The sequence below is a fragment of the Ascaphus truei genome, chromosome 9 (assembly GCF_040206685.1).
Source record: "Ascaphus truei isolate aAscTru1 chromosome 9, aAscTru1.hap1, whole genome shotgun sequence".
Lineage (NCBI taxonomy): Eukaryota > Metazoa > Chordata > Amphibia > Anura > Ascaphidae > Ascaphus > Ascaphus truei.
The window spans coordinates 22755830-22772567 of record NC_134491.1 but is presented as its reverse complement, the minus strand read 5'-3'; the positions used below and the strand labels follow the sequence as shown (position 1 = coordinate 22772567).

General features: G+C 44.1%; 1 protein-coding gene across 1 annotated transcript in view; it reads right to left on the bottom strand.

Annotated features, from left to right (window-relative positions):
- The window catches only part of TXNDC16 (thioredoxin domain containing 16), a 43109-nt gene that overhangs the window by 20933 nt on the left and 5438 nt on the right, over nt 1–16738 (bottom strand). Inside the window, exons 2-11 of the mRNA XM_075613784.1 lie at nt 14049–14243; nt 12919–13001; nt 12118–12179; nt 10538–10612; nt 8989–9110; nt 7532–7622; nt 4139–4295; nt 2529–2695; nt 1988–2048; nt 64–181 (exon numbers count right to left, since the gene is read on the bottom strand). Of these exons, the coding sequence (XP_075469899.1) occupies nt 64–181; nt 1988–2048; nt 2529–2695; nt 4139–4295; nt 7532–7622; nt 8989–9110; nt 10538–10612; nt 12118–12179; nt 12919–13001; nt 14049–14243 (1131 nt within the window). The remainder of the gene's footprint in view (nt 1–63; nt 182–1987; nt 2049–2528; nt 2696–4138; nt 4296–7531; nt 7623–8988; nt 9111–10537; nt 10613–12117; nt 12180–12918; nt 13002–14048; nt 14244–16738) is intronic.

The window sequence follows — 16738 nt, the reverse complement described above, 5'->3', positions numbered from 1 at the left end:
GAGTTCAGCACCCCTGCCATAGACTTATCTAAAGATGAAAAGACCGCACGCGTTTCACGTTACCTTGGTCACTGGTGCCAGATTTGTCTTCAGAATCTTCGGAATGTTCTTTTTTTGTATTTTCAATGAGGTCGATTATTTCTTGGGTATCTTCCAGCATCAAATATTTCACAGGCATGTTCTGGATAAACATTGACAAATAGATTTGGGGCTTCCAAACTAATTCAGCATTAGCTCCGTTTCTTTTGTATTGTTGGTTTCAGCTAATTTAAATTCTGAACCCCTTCAGCCTACATCAGCATCGCCCCCAAAGACAGACGTCTGAAAGGGTTCCCCAAGAGCTGCTCCCCTTTGCACAGAACCAGCGTGCTAAGGGTTAACATGTGCTATATGTTTCGTCTGTCCCACCCAATGCAATGTTAATGACCCAGGAGGACAAAGGACTCAAATCCCAGCTGGATTATTCATTCTGAACCCCTACAGCCTACATCTGCGTTGCCTAAAAGGCATCAGCCTCAGGGCAGCCAAAAGGTGCTGCCGTTTGCCGATGTTTGGTAATGTTACAGCTGCTCTATTACAATCTAAATCTCACCAACCCTCCCACCCAAGCACCCAATGTTTCAACTTACCCTGCCTAGTGTAAGCGCCTTGGGACAGGACCCCCTTTTTTTTTTTTTTTTTTACTTTTTTTTATTGGTTTTTGCATACATACATAAGAAAAAACAATATCGACAACAGTCTTAGGTAGACAAAAAACTGTCTGGGACGTACGACACAAAACGGATCACTTGATGGGGAGACGACAAGACAACACAACAATAGAACCAGGACTACAAAGGAGAGTGGGGGGGGGATGGGGGGGAGGGTCAGGCGAAGAGTGTCGATCTGTTCATTCCCGAGCCACGTCCACCAGCCGAAAGCCACTTCTGCGATACAGCTCACCTATATCCGCTTGAGCGGTAATGCTCCCGTCTTACCGGTACTACAAGGGGGGAGCCCTCCGACTAGTCAGCCCGTCCTGTCATACTCCAGGCCGCCCATCCAAGGAGAACTCACTTACGTTAATCACAGCCAAATTGTGGCATCATTCACCCCTTGGATATCTGTCTGGGCCAGCCAAGGCAACCAGACTTTTTGGAATTTATCACCAGAGTCATTAACTAAGCTCGTTAATTTTTCCATCTGGCATATGAACCAAATTCTGTTTCTGATCTTTGCTATTGATGGAATTGCGTTCTGATTCCACAGTGCTGCGGTCTCGCACCTCATAGCTGTTGCAAAGTGTGCTATTAATTTGTTCCCCGAGCGTGAAACCTCCTTTGTGGGTTTGCTTAACAAGAAGAGCCACGGGTCAAGCTGAATTTGGAGGCCCAAAAAAATCCCCTGTAGCCAATCTCTAATCTGGATCCATACAGGCACTATTTTCGGGCAAGACCACAGCATGTGCACTAGATCCCCCCGTTCCCCGCACTGCCTGGGGCAGAGCGGGGAAGAGCCCGAAACAAATTTAGCCAGTCTAACTGGGGTGAGATACCATCGTAACATAACCTTATATGAGTTCTCCTTCAATGTCGTGCAGATGGAACTACTGGCTGCAGCCTTAAAAATCGCTGTCCAGTCCTCGGGACAGGACCCCTTTTAACAGATCCTATCCTACCTCTCCTAACACAGTTTTAATACTGCCTGTAAATGTTACATATGCCATAATCCCCTCTCTAACTGTCCATGAAATGTCTCATTTGAATGTATAATCGCTGTTCATTTAAATGCACCATGTATTATTATAACCCTGGCTTTTCCTGTCTGACTCTTGTGTAACAATATACGTGTATTTCATTTTTAGTTGTTCTCGAACGGACTGTAAAGTATTGCAATGTCCCCTTAAGTGAAGGTGTGTTTTTACTTCAAAAAGAAACAAATGGGGATGACTATGGTTTATTCGAAGATGTTGTAGAGCCAAGAAACAAAAAATATACAATAAACTTACCTCTTCTATGCTCTTCAATGCCACATTGTAATCTAATGGAATGGCTGGATCAGACTTTTCCCTTAAATAAATAAACCTTTAATTAAAGATATATTTTATGTGATTAAAGGATTATGCTTTCCACAAATTAACAGAAACTGCAACTGATCTGGCTTCCTAACTCCTGGGTGGGACGGGGAGGGGACACAGGGACGCTCTTCAGCGTGACGCGCGATTGAGCACTGAACACGTACAGCCCCTGAACAAAAACTAGCCGAGGCCAATGACGTACGGTATACGTCACAGGCCCTGGGCTGCCCCTGTTCTTCATGTTCACCAGACGTCATTAGGAAACTGAAGGTGTTAATGTGTCGGTCAGCCACAATTAAACGTGCCACTGTCTTTCATTCACTTGGGTCTTAGGAGTGACCACTAACAACTCTTAAATGCAACACAGCCCAGAATGAATATACAGTGCACTAGTCTGTATGTGAAGACCCCATCTTAAAGGAATTCACCACAACACAATAAAGAATGAATCGTTTCATTTGCATTAACATACCTCAATAATATCGCCAGGCCGGCTTTACCCAAAAGTTGCCAGGCCACATGTTCTGCTGTTGTTTTATCAACTTTATAGGTCTCTTGTTGACTGAGAATAAAAACCATTGGCAATCCGAGCTGGAGGTGAAGACTTGTAACTTTTTCTGGGTCTCCGGAAACGTCCGCCTGAAAAAACAACACCATTCCGGTCACTGTGTAATTGCAGGCGGTCCTCGCTTATCCCGCAAACCGCCGTCGGATAACGGACCGCCGGATTGCGGGCCCACGTTAATCGGCGGCGGGGACCGTCGGATAAGCGGGACTGACGTCGGATAATGCGTCCAGCAGATTGCATTATGCAGCGTGGGATAAGGCATCCGTCGGTAAGCGAGACGTCGGATACCGAGGACCACCTGTACTGTGTTATTATGTCTTATAGTAGAGTACGTCTCTGTTTATGGCATGCAATATACCCACAAAGGTTTAAAGGACAATGTCCCCCTTTCCACCCCCTTTTTTCTTGTTATGTAGGTGAGAATCAGAGACAGAACATGAAACACAGACAGAGCTCAGTGCACATCCAGTGAAACTTATACACGGTACAGTGCGTAAATATATATGCATAGATATCTATTAAATGGTCTTTTAGTTTAACATTTTGGCCAAAGTGTTGTAAGCCCCTGAGCTACTACACGGCAGACCACATCTCAAGGGTCCCTAACACTAATATAAATTCTTAATAACCTGTGTATTACCAGGAAGAATGATTTATAATCTGTCAAAATTAGTTTCATAGTTCTAAGTCTGATTGAAGCTTTTATTTATTTAATAGATATCTATACATATATATTTAGGCACTGTACCATGTATAAGTTTCACTGGATGTGCACTGAGCTCTGTCTGTGTTTCATGTTCTGTCTCTGGTTTTAAATATATATTGCCATGCTCAGTAGCACTCTTCTGTGACCCTTTTATGCTTATATATATGTTGTGGTTAATTTGGGGGTTTAATATAAGCTTGCAGGTGTCTTGTATGTTTTATGTAGGTGGGAAGCAGGGTTTCCTGACGCTTAACTGCATTTATTTCCGGTCTGGGACCTCCCTGGTTTCAGAGATACTTACCCGGGAAGATGCCGCTGGTAACTTCATGGTCGTACAAATCCCCACGTCACGTGGGCTGGAAGGAAGCCGCGTCGGGTGACGTTGCAGCTTCCTGTTGGCCCGCGTAACACAGCAGATTTGAACGCCATTCGTTTCCCATGGAGGGGGTGCTGCCGGCGGCACCTTATCTAGGAAGTATCTTGGGAACTTATGTCCAGATCAGGGGTGCCCAACTCCGGTCCTCAAAAGGATATCCCTGCGTCAGCACAGGTGGCTCAGTCACCTGTGCTGAAACAGCGACTTATTGAGCCACCTGTGCTGAAGCAGGGATATCCTTATAACCTGACGTGCTGGTAGCCAGAGGACTGGAGTTGGCCGCCCCTGCTCCAATGTAACACCCAACAGAGGGAGAGAAAGTAGCAAGAGAAAGACAAGAAATAGAGTGAGGAAAAACTTCTGTCGCAACAAACGCGTTTGCATAGAGGCCGGGCGCATGCTGAAGTAAAAGTGCAGAATCACGAGACATACCACAAGAGGTGCATCCATGAGCTTCAGAAATCTATGGATATTAAGTGTAGTTAGAGATTGCTCCAACAAAGTCCTGCGACATTTCTGGGTTCGGTTAGTCACTGCTTTACAGTGACCAAATAAAAGCCTCGCCGAAACAAAGCCGGGCTCCTCGGCGCTGTCCAACAAAGAATATTACAATTGAAATACAAACAAAAAATTGTTATCGATAAAATGTATATTACAGCATCACTTCACCATTGTTATTTCTCTTGTTCAAGTGGCACAGCCGGGTGTAATCCAGCCAAACACTGCAATATTGGCCCTGCTTCCATCAGTCCGAGATTTCTTCCTATTCCACACTCTCAACTTTCACCGTCTGCGCTAAAGTTAAATATATTGTACAATATTATTTGACTTGTACATGGTGAATTGCTATGGTCTCACCTACTCTGACACTTTTCGGACTGTGGGTAAGTGCTGAGATACTGCTGCTTCAACATCACCTGTATTTAAAAACATCAAGAAGGCCCAATTACAAGCAAATTGTGGTATAAGACAACAGTCTTTTTTCAAACTTGATATAAAAATGTAAAAATGGCTACGAAATTGGTAATATTGCCTTCGATATTCAGCAGCAGCAGCAGCAGCAGCACAATACTGGTTTCTTATTACAAGATGCAACCCTTATGTTTTCTAATTAAGTCGTTTTGGGGAATACAGTTGCACGTAAAAGTGAATGTTTAACAAAAGATTGTGCATTTCTGATATTATGCTTTATGACGTTAAGAGGAATCCTTTTACAGGGCTGTAACAATAAAGACTACATTATTTACTGTTCTTTGAACGGTGAAGATGTCACGTTTTGCCTCTCAAACCCTTATTATAAGGGTGCTCAGCGCCATTCCTCTAGCCCCCCACCCCCCAACAGATCAGGTTTTCAAGATATCCCTGCTTCAGCACAGGTAGCTCAATCAGAGGCTGAGTCGAATGAGCCACCTGTGCTGAAGCTGGGATACCTTGAAAACCTGAGCTGTTGGGGCAGGCTTGAGGACTGGAGTTGAGCCCCCCTGCATTATCGCAGGGGCGCGCAAATTTTTTTTTTGCTGCACCCCCTCTGCTCCGGTGGTGTGCCCGCCCTCCCCCCCTTACTTCGCGCAGCGTCATGACGCCACGGGTCATGTGACCCGCGACGTCATTTGACGCGTGTGATGTCACATGACCACGCCGCGTTGCCACGGACACAAGTCCTGACGCCGGTAGAGACAAGGTAAGTTTAGAGTTGCAGGGGCCTCACGCGATCCCCCGGCATTTAATTTAAATGCCTTGGGGGAAGAGGGCGGGGCCCCTGCAACGCCGCGCCCCCCCCCAGAAAAATCTCAGGGGGGCGTGCCCCCCACTTTGCGCACCGCTACGTATCGTATCCAAAACAACCTTGTCGTTCACACATTCTTACAGCTAGTTACATGGAGCAGCGCACTCTGGTGGATGAAGTAGTGAGGTACAAGTGCAGCATACTGTATATCAGAAGGGCACTAGGCATTATGTTTTTTAGGAACGTAGAATATTGCCCATTAAATTTTTAGGCCTCGATCAAAGACTACCTTTGCAAAGGTTTAGCTAAATTCAATATAAAAAGGAGCTCAAGCAGCACTGTAGTATTTACTTTGAAATCAGAAAACACCATGACAATATACACTGTGCTAAACTGTTTCACGTTTCCAACCCATTAGGATGGAAATAAAAAGAAAGCTAGCTGCCAGACATGAGAAAAGAAAGTTAAAAACCCATTGTCCAGTGATGGACTGGAAACGTTGTACTCTGACTGTTTTCACCAATAAACTATATAATTCGTAAGTAGCTCTATGAATTTTATTTTGACCTTGAAGTCTTTGCAAATATCTACACAAGGAGTTTTTAAAGGCGCAATCAGAGCGCTTGTAAATTTTGTACCTTGGATTTGTATTGCTTTACATTGGATGTATGTATGTATATATATAGCGCCATTAATGTACATAGCGCTTCACAGCAATAATATACGTGACAATTATATAAATTATAAATAACAGATAATGGGAAGAAGTGATTCAGACATAAAGTAACATTAAGGAAGAGGAGTCCCTGCTCCGAAGAGCTTACAATATAATTTGTTCGTAGGAAGAACATACAGAGATTTTAGGAGGGCGTTCTGGTAAGTGCGTCTGCAGGGGACCAAGGTTTATGTATGAGGTGTTAGTTATCAGCCATGGAGCTACTCATATGCTTCATTAAGCAGGTGTGTTTTGAGTTGGGTCTTATATGTGGATAAAGAGGCTAGTTGGGTATGCAGGGGAAGGGCATTCCAGAGGTGTGGGGCAGTCAGTGAGAAGGGTTTACGGCGGGAGAGGGCTTTAGATACAAAAGGGGTAGAGAGAAGACATCCTTGAGCAGAACGCAAGAGTTGGGATGGAGCATAGCGAGAAATTAGGGCTGAGATGTGAGGAGGGGCAGAAGAGTGTAAAGCTTTAAAAGTGAGGAGGAGAATTGAGTGTGAGATACGGGATTTGATCGGAAGCCAGGAGAGGGATTTCAGGAGGGGAGACACGGAGACAGATTTCAGAAAGAGTAGAGTGATTCTGGCAGCAGCATTTAGGATAGATTGTAGGGGAGACAGGTGAGAGGCAGGAAGGCCGGACAGCAGGAGGTTACAGTAGTCGAGACGGGAGAGAATGAGGGTCTGTGTCAGAGATTTTGCAGTCAAGCAACAGAGGAAAGGGCGTATCTTGGTAATATTGCGGAGGAAGAAACAAGTTTTTTGCTACCTTTTGAATGTGAAAAGAGAATGTGAGAGAGGAGTCGAGTGTGACCCTTAGGCAGCGTGCTTGGGCTACTGGGTGAATGATCGTACTTCCAACAGCAATGTGGAAGGAGGAAATAGGGTCAGGTTTGGGAGGAAGTACAAGGAGCTCTGTTTTAGCCATGTTAATGTTTAAATCGGGACTGCGCGATGCTATAACCACGGGGATCAGTTAGCGTGGAAAAGCAATCAGTAGAGGTACAATAACACACAATAACTACTTCCTTTCCTTAAACAAGCTTTTCTCTGTTGCACTTCTCTTTAAAAAAAATAGATGATTTCATTAAATCAGCACTCTCGCTACTAATTACAAGAAATAAACATCACTGACATTACAAAGTCAGATATTTCAGCAATAAAATGAAGGTTACCATGGATCTAATCAGAGCAAGTAACAGATAGTACGTAAACAAAGGGGTGTTATAAATCTGCACTACATGTGTAATTTTTTACTTTATATAAAAGGTCCAACACACCTTTGCTATTAAGTATTTAGATTCTCAGTAAGGTTGTTGCATTGTACGAAAAATCAACTAATAATTCCAGTATGACACACACACGCGCACACGTACACGTACCTTATGTTCTCCAATAAAGTCGTTTCCGTAGTTAAAACAAACTGGTATTTTGAGCCGTAAACATAAGCAGTTTCCATTACCGATCTATGTTCTAAAAAAATTGTAAATAAGACAAAACAATTTTATTTTAGACTACTCACCGCAGGACACCTCGCCACCTTGCACCGTCGCGGGTCGCCTCTCGCCATCTTTGGGTATCCTCACTGCTCGGATCTCCCCAGCCGCAGAGCGCCTCAGGTGGCTGCTGCTCCTGCATGGTTTATGGGGGCGCCTCGCACAGTCGCTGCTCCTGCGCCCGTGGGATGCTCAGCTTGGCCGTCAGCAGCAGACACACATTTTTAGAATTTGCGCAGTGCGCGGGAGGTTTGGGGGCGTGTCTTGGCTGCTGGCGGCCATGAGGACTGTCCCGTGCACGCTCGCAGGTGGCAGGCCACGCAAGGCGCCCTGCGGCTGGCGGGATCCGAGCGGTGAGAACATTTGAGAATGGTGAAGGGCGGCGGCCCTTTTGGGTTGGCCCCCCGGGCAAGTGCCCGGCCAGACCACCCCTTAATCCGGCACTGATTAAAAGTAGGATAGTGTTAAAGATATAACTACATACAACTTCACGGTGAAACCATTAAACAGCAGCACATTTTGAAAAAATGGCAACTTAAAGGAGCAATGCAAGTGGCCTTTTTGTTTTTTAACATATGATTGAAGTAGGGGGTCTCTGGAGCTGAACCCCGTTAATTTAAGCTTCGGGGACCCCTTGCTTCCTGATACACTTGGCTATGAAGGGGGTGTCAATATCTTGGCCAAGTTTATTAAAGCTCTCGCGTCGGATGATTTCACGGTTTCCTATTGGCCCATGGGGCGCGGGAGCATTGAAAATCCGCCATTACATGAACCCTGCTAGCGAGCCGGAGTGGCTACTGGCGCCTCCTGCAGGGGTAAGTATGTCAGGAAGCAGGGGGTCCCCAGAGCTGAAATGAATGGGGTTCAACTACTGAGAATCCCCTGCTTCAATCCAATGTTAAAATATGAACAAAAATTTAGGGGAGGGGGGGAGAACGGTTGCTTGGATTGCCGCCGTAAACTACACTCAAATGACGCCGGTTTTTCCTATATTTATCTCGTTTTGCAAAAACATAAAAATAGACATTTTTCTAGCGTTGTAACTTTGCCACGATTTCCAACTTGCAAGTTACAGGCACCCTGTTACTCCTGCTCAAAACTCAGCCAATCACTGCTCCGAAGGACAGGATACGGAGCTAAGAAATGTATTCTGCTGGATTGGACATCAGATAGCAATAGCTTTCATTATGAGATCCAACTTGGAAGGTCGAGAGGCGCTAAAGGTCTTTCCTTTTACAGGATGAATAGACCCATAATAGGAGAAAAAGAAAAAAAAGAACAGAAGAAAAATTATAAAACAAAAAAAAAAAAGATATGAATCGCAAACAATCACAAGAAAATACCTGGAATTCCCACTGCTCGCACATAGACAAAAACAACATCCCTCTTTCCTTTCAGGTCGTCTTCGATGTTCTGAAGCTCCAGCACGGACGTTACATATTTCACTTCATTATAAAGTAGAACACTGAAAGAAATAGGAATATTTTGCTTCAAAAGGTGTGTTTTAAAAAAAAACATGAAAAAAAAAAAATCAGTACTGCTCTTCCCCGCCCATATTTTGTTATTAGTACTGTTAAATATTATTTCAACCGTTAGTATTATTATTTATGTACTGTATTGTTGATGTAATTATGTTGGTTTTGTTGTCCCCCCCCCCCCCCCCTCTTCCACCGTATCCCTTTTTTTTGTTCTGTATCCAATAGAACTGAAAAACAAATCAAAATTGTTTGGGGGAAACAAAACAAAAAATAGCACTGCTCTTATCACCTTTATTTAATGTAACCAGGGAGTCAGCCGGAGCCAGTTGCACCCTAACCTGCAAGGCCGTTGCTAGAAGCCAGTGAACAATAACCGTAGCTCTACAGTATGTGGCACAATGCTCTTGGTACTGCTTGGCTGTGGCGTGGGTCGCACTAGGAACTGAGGAAGGTCGCCACAGAACAGACCACGTCCCTGAAGTCCGTTCCAGGGCTCATGCTCCAGAATAGGGCAAGGTGAAAATATATAGTCCTGTCTGTGCAAATTATCATCATGAAACACTATTTACGTTCAAAACTCCAGCCAGTAGTAAAAAAGTAGCAATTGCCTTGATGCGATTGTACGTTTTTATAGTAATTAAATATACTTGTCAGCTTTCAACATAATCAGTGTAAAACCAATGATCTGTGCATCATGTTTCAGCCCAGGCCAGTCCAGCAGTAAAAGCACGCGGCTCCGAATTTGTGTAAGAAATGGGTACGTTTATAAATCAAAAGCCCAGTGCAGTTGACCCTCTGGAAGAGGACGTTGAAAGAGCAAAGTTGTTGCTCCGTGGCCCAGGTTCAGCTCAAGGTTGCCGTTGCTGAAGCAGAACAGGAGGGACCTGCTAAGACGGTTTATTTGTTACTTGCGAGGTACCATTGCATCAGATAGAAGTAATCCTTTCAAAAGCCCTTTAAGTGTACAAACGCATCGGCATGGCCGTGACCCAGCAAATTTACACTGCCGACAGGTAGGATAGCAGAAATAACAAAAGCATGATAGAAATATGATATTTTGGGGGGCATGTGGCACCTGGCAGTATGGTTTGAGTTGCTGTTGTGTATTCCCTAAATGTAGTAATACACAATGGCAAACTCTCCTATTATTATTAATCAAGTAAAGGTGTTGTTTTATCTTTAACTAAGCAGCTGTAGTAGTCTACAGATAAATCTGCTTCTTGTTACAATAGTTAGCAGTCATAACTACTAATAACTAGAACATTAAGCAAGAACGATGGTACTACTGTTGTATTATTTCATTGAGTAACAGTAGTGAAAGTTCTGTTATGACAGGTATATTATTCCATTTCATTGCTTTAATCAGGAAATTAGATCACAATATGTGGTCAACTGGAAGATTTGATATACTTACAACAAAACATTTGCGACAATGGCATTTACATCAAACAGCGCATCTGTCGGGAACTCCCTTAATAATGTAATGCCCCTAGAGGAAAAGAAACGTCAAATAAACAATAACGTTATTTCATATAATAATAGCATGTTCTTGTATAGCGCTGCTAGTTTTACGTAGCGCTTTACAGAGACATTTTGCAAGCACATGTCCCTGCCCCGTGGAGCTTACAATCTATGTTTTGGTGCCTCAGGCACAGGGAGATAAAGTGACTTGCCCAAGGTCACAAGGAGCCAACACCGGGAATTGAACCAGGTTCCCCTGCTTCAAACAAAGTGCCAGAGTCAGTGTCTTTACTCACTGAGCCACTCCTTCGCTCATACTGTATAGCGCTTTTCTACCAATGGGAGACTCAAAGCACTTCCCAATTACAGAATAGTGCATTGTAAATTAGAATATTTACACATAGTCCCTGCCCAGATGAGCTTACAATCTGTGTTTGGTGGCTGAGGCACAGGGAGATAAAGTGACTTGCCCAAGGTCACAAGGAGCAGACACTGGGAATTGAACCAGGAATATCTATTTCTGCCCCCTCTGTTTACAACCCCCCCCCCCCCTTACTAGCTTATACAGCTATGCCTACTAGCTGTATTTGGATGTCCACTTTCCTTGCAGTTTCACTCCTAGTGCAGATGGAATGGATACATTATGTTACCTTTCTCCCTCCAGTCTGTCACACCCCTGGTTGCCCTGGCAACATCTTGAGTCCTCCTAGTTAATGGGCTTTACCATTCCCACCCTGTCCCTGCTGACAGTTAGTTTAGCCTGACCCTATTCCTGTGCTGCAAGCAGTACCCACTTCCTTTTACTTCCTGACTCTGGCTGAGTGAGTACTCCTGTTACCCCTCTTGGCAAGGCCATTTCCTTTTCACCTGCCCCTAATTATAAAGCTACACAACATACCATCAACAAGTGCCTGTATATGAATCATCCTTTTCCAATAAAGTGAAGAAAATATAGCAGGACTTTGTGTGCTTTGGAAAGGGGGCTGAGTTAAATCTATCTGGGTCTATTCATACCCTATACATGACCCTGGGTCCAGAATAACCAGGTTCCCCTGATTCAAACTCAGCATCATTGTTATTAGTCACTGAGCTGCTCCTTCAGCCCAGTCATTCAATACGGATTTGCTTTTAGAACCTTAATAAAAAAGGTAAATTATAGTTCAATTAAATCAAAAGCAACAAATATGTAATCATGAATTATAAATCAGAAGTGTTATAGTCACTCAATGCTATAACTCAAATTCCAAGGAAGTGCATAGTTTTTTCCTGCTCTAAAAATAATTGGCAGCAGCAAGATGCATCCACAGAACAAATACGTATGTATTTTTTTTCCCAGCATCTTTGACATAGAGTAATAATGATTTGTTATTTATTTATAAAATATGTTACCAGGAAGTAATACATTGAGAGTTACCTCTCGTTTTCAAGTATGTCCTGGGCATAGTTAATATGACAAATAATACATGGTTACAAATACATCGTTACATAAATGAACAGGGTATATATTATATACAAGACATTTCAGATTTGTACCTGAACAAGTATGCGTTTTCCTCTGCACAGTACTTTGGTACATCTTCTTTGATACAATTAACCTAACAAATGAAAGCAAAAACAGTTAATGGACTTCAATATTACTCAAAGCAGTAATACAGGTTTCTTTTGTTTTATTTTTTTACAGGATGGAAGCAGGGGGTCTCCGGAGCTGAACCCCATTCATTTCAACTCCAGTTACCCCCTGCTTTAAAGATACATTCAGGTAAAATGGTTATACAGCAGAGTAGGAGCGTGCTATTAATACAATATTAATTACCAACTGCCAAATAATATTTTGTACAGGGCTAAAGAAAAGTAAATACTGTATATGTATTTTATGCTGAATTTATGCAACAAATAAGACTTGCATGTGTTAATGGGAAAAAATGACATTACTGCCCCACACCTCTGGAATGCCCTTCCCCTCAATACCTGACTAGCACCCTCTCTATCCACCTTTAAGACCCACCTTACAACACACTTGCTTAAAGAAGCATATATGAGTAGCACTGTGGCTAATACTATACACGATACATAAACCTTGCCCCCTTGCACACGCACTTACCTGAATGCCCTCCTACTGTCTCTGTACGTTCTTCCTACTTACCAATTAAATTGTAAGCTCTTCAGAGCAGGGACTCCTCTTCCTAAAAGTTACTTTTATGACTGAAGCACTTATTCCCATGATCTGTTATTTGTATTATTTGTTATTTATATGATTGTCACGTGTATTACTACTGTGACGCGCTATGTACATTAATGTCACTATACTGTATAAATAAAGACATACATACATACTTTGGCCACACAAACGCCATAGTCCTGCAGAGGCTCAACAGACTTTTGAAGTTCCTCCAGAAAGGGGATAGAACTGAGAGAATCTGAAATTCAAGGTCATGAGTTCTATGTATTAAGGTTTCTATCAATAAAAAAAGGCTACAAGAAAATGAAATTAAAATTAGAATTCAAGACAGTTATGTGTAATTGTGTATAATTCAGTAGTCATGTATTCATCCTTTTAATTCCACAGAGTTCAGTAACACATTGCAGAACAATGCAAATCTAGTAGCAAAAAGGTTTAGATTTTTGTTCAGTGTAAAAAATTATTTCTGTCTTATACAAACACTTATTTAAAATAGGATTTTTCTGGAGACCTTGTTGCTTTGGGGCACAACTGGAAAAAATTCACAAATTATTTTTATGTGTTAAATATGCACTTGATGATTGAAATAGTCCTAAAGTTCATAAAACTCCCAGTAGAATCTAAATGATATTGTTTTGTTTCAGTTGTTCAGAAAAAGCTATTATTTACCTTCAATAGAGGCCCAGATTCAATAAAAGGTGCCATGATTTAGCATGCAAAAAATCCCGTTCATTTTAATGGGAGTTAAGGCATACTAAAGCTCAGAACCCTTTACTTGAATCTGGGCCAAAGTGCAATACGGAAATGATTTCAAGGTCACGTCTACACCGGTCAAGAACATTTGGTGCCAAATGACAACCAGCTTTTAGTCACCACTTCGCCGCCAAAGTCCCGAACCTTACCCCTTATCCTAAAACCTCCTAATCTTAACCCGCAATACGAACACTACCCGCTACCCTAAAGACCTTAACCCCCTACCCCAAAATATCCCCACCCTAACCGCTAAAACACAATCAATTAACTTACCTGACGCCAAAGCGGCCGGCGGCTGAGTGCGCAGCTTTGGAGCAGCAAAGGGTCCCTAGGCGGTCAAAAGCCAGAGATTTGGTGGCGGCGAGAAGGCCGTGACCACATTTTTGCTTCTACACAGGGTATTTTGCTTAATGACCGGTCCGAGATCACTTGTAGCATATGGACTGTTCCTATTCTTATGGACCATTCTGAGAAGAGGTCAGTTCTTTTCGGTTGTTTTGACACTACATAGACAAATGAAAGTTGCTCTTACCATCTTTACTGAAATAAAGTAATGACGTTTTCCCGGGCAGGAGCGTGCTGAAGTAGGTATCCGGGCTGAGTTCCTGTAGGGCATTCTGGGGTTTTGTCATGCAAATGCTAATCAAACCAACAAGTAAAGTGACTAAATCAATCATTCCATTCATCTTTGCTTTGAAGAATATAGTCGCAGTTACAGGATCTTCATCTGGAAATAAAAGAACCAAAACAGAAAAATAAAACTGCGTTGTTGACCCATGAATGATTTCTAAGTGAGGGGGGGCTTAATTATACACATTTCTCTGGCACAAATATTTAACCTTTTTGTTCCCGTCACTGAGGCATTGCTGGTCTAAAGAGGTTCCCATGCATACAACAAATGTAGAAAAGTAAACGCTTTTTGTTTTACAAAACTTTAATGCATTCACTGACTGGCCAGAACTTTCTTGCACTACAAAGTCACAGGAATTGGTTCTAAGAACTAAAAAGGGGTAATTGCTCCCTCATCACCATAGGAATGGACTTTTTTTTCCCCAGCTATACTTTCTTGCTTCCCATAATCTCTAAATCATGACTGCCCATTTATATGCTGCATGCTTTTTGTACAATACAAAAACGAGCTACTATGCCAAGTTACATTGGTACCAATTCCTACTGAAAAAAAGAATAAGCAGGGGCTCAATACAAAGACATGTACTGTATGTTCATCAAGGAGTTTCCTCATTACAATAGCTTACAATACCCGGAGGACATTTATAAACATTCGAAAGCAGGAGTGGGCAACTCCAGTCCACAAACAGGTCTTCAGGATATCCCTGCTTCAGCACAGGTGGCTCAGTCGAAGACTGAAGCCACTGTGATGAAGCACAGACATCCTAAACACCTGACCTGTTGGTGGCCCTGAGAACTGGAGTTGCCCGCCTATGTTCTAAAGAATGGCACCTATAAAGCTCTTCCTTCCTCTACCCGTAGCAGCCGGTGGGGTTTAAATTTGCCCCTACCAGCTGCATTGGCTCATCAGGACTCCCAGGGAATCCTTAGCAGCAATAATAATGGTGAGCACTAAAGGTGATAAGTAATAACAACAAAAACATCAGGATGCAATACCCCGAGATGGTGCTCTCAAATGAAGTAACTGTTACATCTCCTATTGCCTGCACATTTTCTCGTCAAACTAAGACCATTTCTGAATCCCCTGAAGTAGAATTGGTGGGAATGGAAGAACGTTTCCTGTGAGAAAGCCTTCTACCCTTCCCTGAGGGAAGGACAATATCTTCTTCTGCAGAGGAGGGGACGTCACAGAGAACAAACCTCCTCTTACTGGCCCTATGTATAGAGGGCTTTATTTGTGTGTATGAAGGAGGTGGGCATAGAGGAGCCCCGGGTAAGAACTCAAGGGAGTTTGTCACAGTGACAAAGTGCGGCCTTCATGTCACACGGCTAAAATAAAATCTCACCCTTATCGGGAGTGCGCGCCCGTCAATCACGCGTGCCTATAGCTATGCTACAGTGTGTGAATTTCAGAGCAGCAGCTCTCCAGGTCGTCTGCCTAGAGAACCAGTGACATGTCATTCCCCAGATTAAGTTGCTTTACTGTGGCACATTTTGCCTATTGCAAAATACATTAAGGCCCCGCTTCTCGGCGATCCGCGAATATGGCGGTACCGAAAAGGGAGCCGCCGTGCCTGCTCAGAACGGGACGGCCGAGGTCGCGCATGCGTGGAATGGGAGAGTGGCCAAGTGCACGCAGAAGGGGAGAGACTGCAAGTCTGCGCATATGCAGAAGGGGGGACTGCAAGTCTGCGCATGCGCAGAAGGGGGGACTGCAAGTCTGTGCTGCACAGATGGATGGAGACTGCAAGTCTGCGCATGCGCAGAAGCCGAAAATTGACGTTCCGCTTTTCGGAAGACGCTGTACGAGCAGAGCCCGTCTGTACTTTCTTTCCTATGTAGCACCAGCATCGGGAACAACCCAAACTGCTCCTGCTTGCGTCTATCTGCAGTTTGCCAACCCCCAGCTGCTGCCTCTCTCCTTCTCTATCCTGCCTGCAAACCTAAGGCTGTGGTCCCAGTCACTGCCACAGCGCACACCGTGCGTGTAAGCACCGCCCCTCAATGAGGCTGGGCCCAGTGGTCACCTTCATGCTGAAGGTGCAGCCGCGCCGTACTGCAAGGTTTATTACAACTCAATGAAATTGAGTTTAGACCTTGCGACGGAGGCGTGGCCACACCCCCACTGGCGGTTCACCCAATGAGAGCGAACCAGCCGTGTGACGTGATGGCCACACCCCTGCAAATCCCCGACCACGCCCCCTCCGGTCGCAAGCTCCCTCTCTCCTGGAGACCGCAGATCGCGGTTAGCGCAGTGCACCCCCCCCCCTCCCGCCACGCGTGTCAGAGTCATGACTGGGACCGCAGCCTAATGTGGCCTGATCCGCAGAGGGGGCCTGCTGGAAGTTGTCCGTGGAGGTGCCTGTCCAGGCAGCTTGCTGTAGACTGGTAGAAGGGAGGCTCCCCTGACAGGCACCTCCATGGCCACGTTTCAGCAGGCAGCTAGGCAGGCCCCCTCCCTAGGACTCTAACAGGACCCCCTCAATCCTCCAGAGCAGCCGGCACACTCAGATCCTCTCCTCCAATATCTCTGTCCTCTCTCACTCTGTACACACACACACACACACACACACTTTGTATTTTATTCTTGTG